Here is a 12430-nt window from a genome sequence, read left to right on the forward strand (position 1 = left end):
CTTCCTTCCATATGATGATGTAGATATCCTTCTGTCTGGTGTTGATGGCTGAAGTGTAATGCTGGCTCCAGGGATCAGCTTATTGCCTCCCTAGCGCATCAGCACACACAACGGCTGCGATGCTGGCTCCGGGGATCAACCACAGTGCGGCCTCCCCAGCGCATCAGCATGACAACCGTCTGGATTGAGCTAAGTAGGGTACATCTCTGGGGTCTTCAAGTGGGCACCTTCCATCCTCGGTGTTTCGTAGACTAGCCCACGACACCTCAAGAGGGCTCGACAGTGATTCTGGCGTCCCAGCATCACCCCCCTCCGTCCCCCACTCAACTCAGCCCAGCTTACTTACCTGTACATCAGCTTTCCTTTCTATTGTGCTTGAGATCCCCAGCCAGAATCTTTCTGTCTCAACCACAGCCAATTGCTGCTCCTCTCTGCTGCTTCAGATAAGTTATTCACTGTACGACGCAACTCTTGGCCACTGAATCTGACGTTGCTGAGAAACCGGGTTGTAGACTGTGCCACAAATCCTCGACAACCCACCTCCACTGGGTAAACCCGGACTCTCCATCCTCGCTGTTCCGCTTCAGTGGCTAGTTGAGCATAATGCAGTTTCTTCCTCTCATACGCCTCATCTACAGCATCCTCCCATGGCACTGTTAACTCTACCAGGTGAACAAGGTGTGCTTGTCTTCCAATGCTAAGGCCAAACATCGCAGCACCTGGTCATGGCGCCAAGTAAACCGTCCTTGGCTAAGAGCCACTTTACATCCTGTCAAAATGTGCCTTAATGTTGCAGGTGATGAACACAAAGGACATGAGGGATCCTCTCCTACCCAGAGGTTTAGGTTCTGTGGTGATGGGAGAACATCATATGTTGACCTGATGAGGAAACTGATCCTGCTCTGTTCCATTGACCATAGGTCTTGCCAGACAATCTTGCGTTGTTCCACACTCTCCCATCTCATCCATTCTCCCTGCTTGGCCTGGGAAATGGCCTTTATACACCTCATCCTCTCCTCCTGCTTTTGCACCTCGTTGACTACCAGCTTCTCCCGTTGAGCTGGGGCTGCCTTGTGCCATGTAGGAGGAGCTGAACTGAGACCAAGACCCCCTCTTCCATGCTGAACTTGCCCCATGATATCACCAATTCGAAGGGCAGCCTTTGCATCCTCCACAGCTTTCTTTGCCGCCCCCTTTCTTCCAGTTTTCAACACAGGTGCTGCCTCCCTTACGCATTTGTCGCGTGACTCTACTATTGTCATTTCCAGTCTGACCTTGGCGCACTTAAACTCCTCGGTTAGAGTGGAGACTGGTAGCTGCAGTATTCCTTTACCATAAAGTCCCACTCTGCTGAGGCAGCGTGGAACTCCCAACCATTTCCTGATATTTGAACTGATTAAAGCTTCCAGCTTCTCTACTGTTGTCAAAGAAACCTCGTACACAGTCAGTGGCCACAGCAACCACGGCAGTAGACCAAACTGAAAGCACCAGAGTTTTAGTTTGCCTGGTAAAGCGCTGCTGTCTGCGCTCTTCAACCCTTCCATTGCTTGTTGTTTAACTTCTCCCACACGAACTGTACCCGTCGTACCATCTCCCAAGGCTCTTCACTGGCTTCTCAGACACTGTTGGTATTGCCTCACTATTAATGAAGAACGTTTTATCTACTACTTTACCTTTAATTATAGAGATGCTCCTTGATTTAGTGGGCTTGAATTGCATTCGTGCCCATTCAATGTTATTGGTTAATTTGCCCAATAACCGATTTGTGCAGGCTACTGTTGTAGTCATGGTTGTCATGTCATCCATGTATGCTCGAATTGGTGGTAGTCACATTCCAGAAGCCAAGCGCTCTCCTCCCACTACCCATTTTGATGCCCTAATGATTACTTCCATTGCCATGGTAAAACCCAGTGGAGAAATAGTGCAACCTGCCATTATTCCAACTTCTAGGCATTGCCATGTAGTGCTGAATTCTGAAGTTGAAAAACTAAATTGCAAATCTCCAAAGTAGGCTTTCACTAAATTTGTTATTGTCATCGGTACACTGAAAAAATCAAATGCTGCCCAAAGAAGTTAATGTGGCACTGAACCATATGCATTAGCCAAATCCAGTCACATGGAGCTCCTTCCTCTCCTTTTTAGCTGATTGAATTTGTTGCCAGATCACATTGATGTGTTCTAAGCATCCTGGGAAACCTGGAATGCCCGCTTTTTGTATTGAAGTGTCAATGAAGCAGTTCTTTAATAGGTAAGTTGACAATCTCTGAGCAATAATGCTGAAGAAAATCTTGCCTTCTACGTTTAATAGGGAAATAGGGCGAAACTGATGGATGCTTGTAGAATCTTTTTCTTTAGGTATAAAGACTCCACCTGCTCGGCGCCATGCTCTTAGTACAACCTGTTTTTCCCATGCCACTTTCATCAATTTCCACAGGATTCGTAGAACTCCTGAAGCACTTGTACACACTGTACGGAACTCCATTAGGCCCTGGTGATGATGAAGCCCTCGCTTTTTTCACAGCTTGCTCTACTTCTTTCCACTTAGGTGCACAGTCCTCCATTTGGTATTCTGGTGGATTGATAGGTGGGATGTCTGAAGGAATTGACATAGGCTCCTGCCTTTTTGAATCTGTATGTGTTTCCTCCAAATATCTCTCCAGCTCAAACTTAGATGCTTTTAGTGTGCCATTCTTCTCACTGGTGAATAACTTCTTTACAAATTTGAATGGGTCTTTATAAAAGTTAGTTCTCGCACGCTCCTTCTTTTTGTAGCGTTTCAGTAGGCGCTCAGCTCGGCGCAATGTTGCAAGCTTATCTTTTATGACCCTTTGTAAGAGATTGAGTCCCTCCTCCTGACTTTGTTCTGTTCTTCTCCATTGCTTCCTCAGCTGTCTCCTTTCTCTAACTAAGCGTTCAATCTCCTGCTGCCGTCTAGACTTTCCAGAAATAGTTTGTACTTTTTCCTTCCTTTTTTCAACTCCAAACCTCTCGCTTCCATATACGTAGATGATGTCCCCAAATTTATCCAGCTTCTTTTCAACTGTTCCACTTAACCTTTCCAATGCAAAGCAGAGATGTGTGTTTACTGTGTCCCATGCAGTTTTCTCACAAACTCTTGGCCATTTAACTCCAGGCTTGTGCCCGTTGAGATTCTTTTCTCTCTTGTGCTGGTTTGTCTGACCGGGTTCACAAGGATCATTAGGTTCATCACTAACTGTGTCCATGCAAGTCCTCCTCACGTCTATGACAGGGGTGCTGATATCCTGCGAACTGTGGTTTGCTTCCTGTCGCTGGATTTCATTCGACTTACTTGACTGACTTCGTAAGAAGTACTTATCTAACGCCATTTGACACTTTGACATTTAGTTCCTGCTTCAGTAATATATCAGAAAGCAGTTAGGGCCCACAGAACTGTCCAAACCAAATAAAATACGTTTATGTCATGTTAACGCTGTGTACATTTTACCAGAGAGCAGACCCCAATACAAGTTCAGTTGGTTTACATTATGTACAGCCCTCATGGATTCACCTTATTTACTCTTGGGGGTTTATAATATTTTTTAACATTACACTTTGTCACGACTTCACCAAGGCACTTTATATTGGCTTTAATAATTTTAAGCTAAAAAATACATAAGCTAAATTACATAATGGATACATTAAAAGTGAGTTTACATTTTAAAGAAAATTATTCTAGTTATAAATTCGAGGTTAAATAGAAAAATAAGAATGTTAAGCATATAAAAAAGACAGTTGGTGGAGCAGGTGTCTCACAGCAACCTACTTTGGTCTTGAATTTAGAAAGTTTTCCATTGGAACAGTCCAAATGCTTTCTCCCAGTTGCTGCATTTAGCGCCAAATCCCTCCACCACTACACGTAATCATTCGAGAGAACAATTAGTCCCCAGCATTCAGCCATTGATTTATCATCAATATGTAAAGATAGCCTTTGTTATTATAGAGTACGTCGTATAAAAATCATTATAGACATTATTTTCAAGTAAAATAGATCACCTATTGTAATATTGTGTGTTTGCAAACCGGTCGCTATTGGTAACGGCATATTCCTCCGCACCTGAGCTAGAGAACACTAAGAAAGATGGCGGCTGACCCACTGTTCTTCCTGGACTGGAAAAGGATTGACTAAATATATGTTTTAAAATTGGCGTTACTGGAATGGTTTTGAAAATATAACAGTACTCGTTTCACGGTATCACTCATATTTAAAAAAAGCTATACTAGCAGTCTGAAGTGGACGTGTTGATTCGTAACATAAGGTAATAATGTAGGTTTGTTCGTAATATATTATTCATTCATTTATTTATTTATTTATTTATTTATTTATTTATTGATTACTGTTCCTCAGTTTGTTGTTGCGGAAAAAAAAAAAAGCCAAGTACGTCCTGAAGGCCTCGGGGGAAAAAAAGAAAAGTTATGTTTTGTTTACAGAGCTGTGTATACATGTGTTGGTGTATTTATAGAATTTTAATGTTAGGATTTAATAGGAACACATGTAATTAAGAATTCAGGATTCAGGTACGGTAATTAAAGGCAAGATAAAGAAAATGTCATGCAGTGTGACGAGCCAGTAATATTTTTTTTTTACAAGAGGGTGTGTAAATGTTGCACTTTGTTAAAAGCAGCAACATAATCCCAGTGTTACTGTACAGTGCAAGACTAAAAACAAACCCAAGTTGCCAACACAGGCTAGGTAGGTTTCAGTCGTTTATTATTAAAAGGTGACTGCAATAATTAACGTTTTTTTTTTTTTGCGCAGTCTGTAATTATAGAATTTTAATGTTAAGATTTAATAGGAACACATGTAATTAATAACTCAGGTACGGTAACTGAGGGCAAGATAAAGAACATGTTGTTATGCAGTGTAACGTCACGAGCCCAGTAATGTTTGTTTTTACAAGAGGGTGTCTAAATGTTGCACTTTGTTAAAGCAACAAAATAATGCCAGTATTGCTGGACTGAAAACAAACTCAAGTTGCCAATTCAGGATGGGCTTCAGTCGTTATTAATAAAAGGTGACTGCAATAATTAATAACTGTGTGTGTGTATTTTGTATAATCTAAACTTTGGCAGCCTACAGGACGGATTTGTGTTATGTTTCCATGGTGACCGTGTATTTTGCTGTAATATTAACTGCATCAGTTTCAATTACTTTACCCCTAATCGTTTTCTTGTCAAGTTTTTCTTCCCTTGTTGAATTTACTAAAGTTTAGAAGCTTGTGTTTGTACGAAACTCTGCTAAATTGAGAACGTTTAAAAACAGTTGCGTATGAATAATTGTATGCTACTATTATTATTTTTGCAATCCTGCCCAAGTGAATTGCGTACTTGCAGTTTTCACTTTTCTATTAATGTAAGAAAAGAAAAAAAGTCGGTCTTTTTTGGTATCTTGTTCTTATGCAAATATTTTATTTTCCTAATTTCTATATCACAAGATACACTGGATGTTTTTTGTAAAACGATTGTTTGAAATAAACTGGTACATATGTTTTGGTTGTGTGATAATTGGTAACTTTTACATTCAATCCATGTATGCTAAAATGCATTTTATTTTTTTCTTGTGAAAGGAAACATTTTTATGGTGACTTCTCTGCCGGAGGTCGTTCGCAGAGGTTGGACTGTGCAGGGATTTGTCTGCTGATATTTGCCGGCAAAAATAGCTGTTTTAGCGCGGTATTTGTTTTACCAAAGATACTAAATAAACAGTACCGTTGGTTTATTGTTTGGTGACAAGGAAAGAGATTTTGGAACAGATCGCGAGAGCGAGGTTGTAATTTCCAGAAGAAACCCGCATGTAATTGTTTCTGGATTGAGCCTTGTGGTTTCTTTGTTGTAAATAACATTGTGTTTCTTTAAGTTTTCCTGGCTTTTACAAGGTATACTGGAATCAGATTTGCATTGGATATTTATGAAAAACAGACATTTCTTCAGGTATGCGGAAACGTGTTTCTTTTAAACGTGGGATATGGAAACATTTGTAATTGCCATAGCTGTAGCTCTGTGGTGTAAATTAACGTCTTTTGAAGTATTTTTTAAAAATGTATTTTACCTTTTTAAAAAGAAAAGCATATTGTGTTTTCACACAGAATCGTCTTGATTTTTAGGCCTTGTATATCACTGAAGCTTGTGGTGGTAAATACTGTGATGTACAAATTATTTTTTGCGCTGTGTTTTTGCAGCATCAGTCAGACTGATGCATGACTGAGTGTCGATTATTTAGGGCTTTTGACTCTGCTGGAACTTGTATTGCTTTTGGGCACGACATGTTTGCTTCCTCGTGGACTCAATTTAATGGATTTTTCATTTAATGACTAGTTTGGCATTGTTCCAGCAGCACACAACTTGATTATAACAGTAGGGTCATTGCGTGTCAATTGAACCAGTCAATCTCACCATACGTCTCCGATTTGGATAAAGATCGGCACAAAATTAGTAAAAGCGTTTTTATTGAAAAATCTGAGCGACTGTTTACACTTTTGGGGGTGCGGGGGGATGCGTAAGCACCACTTTTATTTTGTAGTTTTATTACTGTGTTTTATTTTCCCTGTTTCTTTCACATTTTGTCATTCATTCATTGCCCTGGGCGGACTAAAATAAATCCGTGCGCCTGAGTGGCGTTACAAATAAAGTTCTGTCTCCTGTGTGTCAGTGAATTGTCCACCACCCTTCCACACACCCCTAGGTGTAAACAGTCATATCTCAGGAACTATTAGGAGTTGACCGCTCAGATTTCAGATTTTTCCATGACATCGCTTTTACTAACTATCCAAATCTGAGACGTATGGTGACATTCACAAAATGTCGGTTAATTTGACCCAGTAGGGTGTCAGCATGTTTAGAACTTCAGGTGTAATCACTTTATGTAATACTGCATCCTTTTTGTAAACCGTTCTGGGTTCTGACTTGTCATTTAGTATTTGAAATTTGACTAACACTTGTTTATGTTTAGACCCATCTTAGGTTATGGTACATTGCCAGCAGTATTTCTAATATTTGGAATGTTTCTAAAGTCAGCAGTCTTAATTGGTCTTTAAATTTAAATATAAAGTTAATTTGAACATAACAGGCTCTACCAAATGTTATTCTGATCATGATCTTTTAACAAGGTACTGTAGGAGCAGCATTTCCTTCTCAGTAACAGGGAAAGTTCTAATTGTTTTTTTCAATATGTCACCCCCCACCTGAGCTAGACTTCCATGTTGACCATGTATTTGTTCACTCTGGTGATACAATATCAATTTACATGCTGTCTATGTAATATTAGCTTTTTGCAGGTATATGCTTTAAAGCTGTGAAGTATGGCGACTGGAGGGGCTCCTTTTGAAGAAGGTGTTGATGACCAGGACTTGCCTAACTGGAGTATCAGCAATGGAAGTCTGGAGGACAGGCTAAATAATATGGTAGGTGTTAATGCACCTGATGTAGTACTTTTAAAATCTGGTTAACCATGTGAAGCAGATACTGGTATGCATTGAAACTAAATTACAAGAATATTGTTTATAAGATAACTTCTATAATTAAAGTTGTTGTTGTTGTTCTTAAAGGGACTTTTATTGTTTTTATTTAAATTTGTATTGTGCCTTGGGCTATCTTTTTTTTAGTTTATTTTGTAAAGTGAACTTCATAAATGAAAAATAGATAACTCTAGAACAATCTCTCCTCTCTCTCCTATAAAAAAAAATATATACAGTGCCTTGCAAAAGTATTCAGACCCCTGACCAATTCTCTCATATTACTGAATTACAAATGGTACATTGAAATTTCGTTCTGTTTGATATTTTATTTTAAAACACTGAAACTCAAAATCAATTATTGTAAGGTGACATTGGTTTTATGTTGGGAAATATTTTTAAGAAAAATAAAAAACTGAAATATCTTGTTTGCATTAGTATTCAACTCCTGTGCTGTGGAAGCTCCCAGTTTACACCGCTGAAAGAAATTGCCCTAACGAGGACACAATTACCTTACCATTGGCCTCCACCTGTGAACCATTAAAGTTGCTGTCACATTTTCTGGATAAAAACCCCACTGTTGAAGGATCATTGGTCAGGCTGTGAATCTGAAGGAAAATGAAGACCAAAGAGCATTCTACAGAAGTTAGAGATAAAGTAATACAAATGCATAGATTAGGGAAAGGGTACAAAATAATATCCAAGTGTTTGGATAGCCCAGCGAGCACAGTTGGATCAATAATCAGGAAGTGGAAGCTGCATCACACCACCCAGGCACTGCCAAGAAAAGGCCGTCCCTCAAAACTCAGCGCTCAAACAAGAAGGAGACTTGTGAGAGAAGCCACAGAGAGGCCAACAATCACTTTAAAGGAGCTACAGAGTTCAGTGGCTGGGAGTGGAGTAATGGTGCACCAGTCAGCCATATCAAGAGCTCTGCATAACACTGGCCTGTATGGGAGGGTGGCAAGAAAGAAGCCGTTACTCAAAAAGTACCATCTGAAAGCACGTCTGGAGTTTGCCAGAAAGCATGACCCAGCTGCGATGTGGGAAAAGGTTTTGTGGTCAGATGAGACCAAGATAGAGCTTTTTGGCCAAAACTCGAAGCGCTATGTGTGGCGCAAAACAAACACTGCCCATGCCTCAAGACACACCATCCCTACAGTGAAGTATGGTGGTGGCAGCATCATGCTGTGGGGATGCTTCTCATCAGCAGGGACTGGGCATCTTGTTAAAATTGAAGGAAGAATGGATGGAGCAAAATACAGGGAAATACTGCAAGAGAAACTGCTTCAGTCTGCTAAAAAACTGAAGCTTGGGAGGAAATTCACCTTTCAGCAGGACAATGATCCCAAGCACAAGGCCAAAGCAACATTGGAGTGGCTCAGGAATAAAAAGGTGAATGTCCTACAGTGGCCCAGTCAAAGTCCTGATCTCAATCCCATTCAGAATCTGTGGCACTATTTGAAATTTGCGGTCCACAAGCGTTGTCCAACCAACCTGAACAACCTGGAGCAAATCTGCCAAGAAGAATGGGCCAAAATCATTCCGACACTGTGTGCAAAGCTGGTACATACTTACCCCAAAAGACTTAAAGCTGTTATTGCAGCGAAAGGTGGCTCTACCAAATATTAATGTGTGGGGGTTGAATACTTAAGCAAGCAAGATATTTCAGTTTTTTATTTTTCTTAAATATTTCCCAACATAAAACCAATGTCACCTTACAATAATTGATTTTGAGTTTCAGTGTTTTAAAATAAAATGTCAAACAGAACAAAATTTCAATGTACCATTTGTAATTCAGTAATATGAGAGAATTGGTCAGGGGTCTGAATACTTTTGCAAGGCACTGTAATGTGTGTGTGTGTGTGTGTGTGTGTGTGTGTGTGTGTGTATATATATATATATATATATATATATAAAAATATATTATTTTTGTTTTTTAGGATTGGGGTGTGCAACATAAAAAAGCAAATGGGTCCTCTGAAAAAAACAAGAAAAAGTTTGCCGTTGGAGCTGAAAGTAGAGTAACCAATGACATTTCTCCGGAGTCATCTCCAGGAACAGGTCGAAGAAGAACCAGAACTCCTCATTCATTCTCCCATGTGAAATATGCAACCCAGATGTCTGTTCCAGAACAAGCCGAGTTGGAGAGACTCAAACAGAGGATTAATTTCAGTGATTTAGATGAGGTTGGTGAACTGACTTTTTTTTCCTTAGTATTTACATTGCCAAAACTACAGTAATCGACTTCTGGATCACCACATAAGTGTAATATAATATAACCCAAAAACTTAAATTTATTCACCATTAATTTGTTTTTGCCTAGTTAAGATTTTGATATGAAATAGTTTCTGATTATTAACACTTTTTTTAGCCATAGTTGCATCGCACAGACGTGTAGTGTGAAAAAAAGGATTGTTTTATTCTTATTTAAACTAATATTGAAAATATTTACTTTTTTTTTTTTTTAATACAGAGGAGCATTGGGAGTGATTCCCAAGGCCGAGCCACTGCTGCTAATAACCAGCGTCAATTTGCTGAAAACAAAAAGCCATTTAACTTTTTACCACTATATGTTAACACTAACAAAAGCAAGGAAGTAGCTCTCACTCCAAGCAAAGAGACAACGCAGCAGTCTTCAGGCAAAGATTTGTTTGCGTCAGTTTTGAGCAAAGATTCTTTTCAGATTGAGCAGATGTCTCAAAGTGAAGACGGAAGAGGAGAACCTGAAATAGACAGCAGCCAGGTAAATATTTTCATGCATTGTCTTTGTCAAAGACAATGCATGGTCTTTCTTTTAGAAACAGGTTTAACAAATGGGGAGGGGGTGCTTGTCTTTGGGTGTTCTGCACATGTCCTGTAGTTCCACAGGTTGCAGAGTTCCTCAGTGTTTTGTAAAGCTTTGACGCATGCAAATGTGATTTGATTGAAACTCAACATATTTCCATTAAACCATTTTCACTGATGCAGAAGTGCATAACTGAGTCTCTTTAACTCCATAAAAAAATTACTCTCAAGTATTTCTCTGCTTTTTAGGTTGTCAGCAAACTTGTCCAAATCCGGGAGTATATAACAAAGGCCAGCTCTATGCGGGATGACCTTGTGGAAAAAAATGAAATATCTGCTAATGTTGACCGTTTGTCACATCTAATTGAACACCTTAAGGAACAGGAGAAATCTTACCTAAAATTTCTTCAAAAGATGTTGGTTAGTACAATTTACTAAATATAGTGGCGACACCTGTAAATTCTGTAAAATTTAATTTGGCTGTCTCATCCAGTTGATAAACTTTTGAAGAACAACCTTTAGCTCAAGATTTGAGATGGTACAGTATTTGATTTCTTTGCTATGATTTATTGTGTAAGAATGCATAAAATAAACTAAATATTGTGTTTTGGTATTGTTTGTGTAATATATATATATATATATATCTATATATATATATATATATATCTATATCTCAGTGTTCTCCCCAGGCCTTTTCAGCCGGGTGGGTCGCCCGGCAAAGTGGCTGTAGCCACCCAGCTGAAAAAACCCGATCCGCCCGTTTTGCAGATGCTATTGTGCCTTTAACAACATTTAACCAATCAGAGAGTTGAAGGGGTGGGTTTTCTGTGTTAAGCACTTCGAGAGGCTAGAACGTTAAATGACTGCTAAAAAGTAACCAATTATTTTCAAAGCAAAAACAGTGACAATGAATGCAGGGGCACAATCCACCACCTAATAATATATTTGCGGCAGCTATTTTATTAAAAAAAAAAATTAATTATTTTCGGTTATTATCATTGTCAGTTTTTTGTCGTATTATTATTGTACTGTAAGGTGATATATAGTACACAATGACTATACCTATGCACCACAAAAAAAGCTTATTCTTTTTGTTGTGATATCGTAACACTATGTACCCAGGTGCTTGTGAGAGATATTGGCGGTTCATTTATAGAGACTGTATGCCTTTAAGAAGAAAGGCGTGATGGGAGATCAGCTGCTGTCAGTGCACAGGTGCTGGATTATTACACTGGTTTCATGCAACAGTTATGATGGTGACCAAACTGTGTGAGTACTGTTGTGTTAAAAAATGGTTAAAATGAACAGTTGCATTAAGAAAATGTAGAATAGCAAAAAACAAAAATAGACGTGCATTAACAAAATAAAATGCCCAGCAAACTTAGCATAAAGAAAACTATTTAAATGAAGCAATAAGCTAAAAAGCAAGTGAAAAGTCAACGAAAGACAACACATTATTTAAATTCTTTCTTGCATTATATATTTAAGGTAAGGCAAGTTTATTTTTCCTTTAAGTGTGCCCAGCTATAATGTTCTGAAGCCCGGTTGTACAGAATTCCTGGGGATAACCCTGTGTGTGTGTTTATATTAGTGCTGGCACGATTTGTGCTATTCGCTCATAAATGAAATATTTGTTCGTTTTCAAAAAGTAATGAAAGCCATTATATTGCTCAGAACGCAGGCAGAGACAGCACAGCATCAAGGGCAGGGAGGCTGCAGTAACAAATACATAATATATAAAATCTATATAAAAATCACTACACAACATTTCCAGCAAGTTGGGCACGGTTTAAGTGAAGCATTTAAGAATGACGTGCTTGCCTGAGATTCTGATTCGCTCTGAAGCAGCACAACATAGCTGGCCTTCCTTAGAGATCACTGTGTGCGTGCTCATAATCTAGTTTTAAAAAAAAATATATATATATATTAATCTCGCACCACACGAATGTCGCTTTCATTTGCCATTTTTGAAACTGTTGCGCAACTTCTGGTCAGGTGGTAAATAAGTGCAAGGTATTTTTGTCATTTCTAGCGAATACGAACATCTAATTTTTGTATCCCAGTACATGTCCAAAAATATTCGTTCGGATATTTGTCCCAGCATGCTTATTGGGATACAGAAGTGTGTGTGTGTGTGTGTGTGAGATAATAAATATATATATATACAGTACTGT

At 39.0% G+C, this 12430-nt stretch overlaps 1 protein-coding gene across 9 annotated transcripts in view; it reads left to right on the forward strand.

Moving 5' to 3' along the window:
* Window positions 1-3992: 3992 nt before the first annotated feature.
* Window positions 3993-12430, forward strand: part of pcm1 (pericentriolar material 1) — a 56230-nt gene continuing 47792 nt past the window's right edge. For 4 of the 9 annotated variants that reach the window (XM_059027069.1, XM_059027089.1, XM_059027088.1 and 1 more), the window contains exons 1-5: window positions 3997-4277; window positions 7283-7418; window positions 9413-9658; window positions 9946-10215; window positions 10506-10676. In XM_059027069.1, the coding sequence (XP_058883052.1) occupies window positions 7317-7418; window positions 9413-9658; window positions 9946-10215; window positions 10506-10676 (789 nt within the window). In that variant the 5' untranslated portion in view covers window positions 3997-4277; window positions 7283-7316. Of the gene's footprint in view, window positions 4286-5818; window positions 5950-7282; window positions 7419-9412; window positions 9659-9945; window positions 10216-10505; window positions 10677-12430 lie in introns of those variants that run through there. The other 5 variants (XM_059027084.1, XM_059027078.1, XM_059027118.1 and 2 more) reach the window with 5 other exon arrangements.

This window comes from Acipenser ruthenus, chromosome 1, assembly GCF_902713425.1.
Source record: "Acipenser ruthenus chromosome 1, fAciRut3.2 maternal haplotype, whole genome shotgun sequence".
Classification (NCBI taxonomy): domain Eukaryota; kingdom Metazoa; phylum Chordata; class Actinopteri; order Acipenseriformes; family Acipenseridae; genus Acipenser; species Acipenser ruthenus.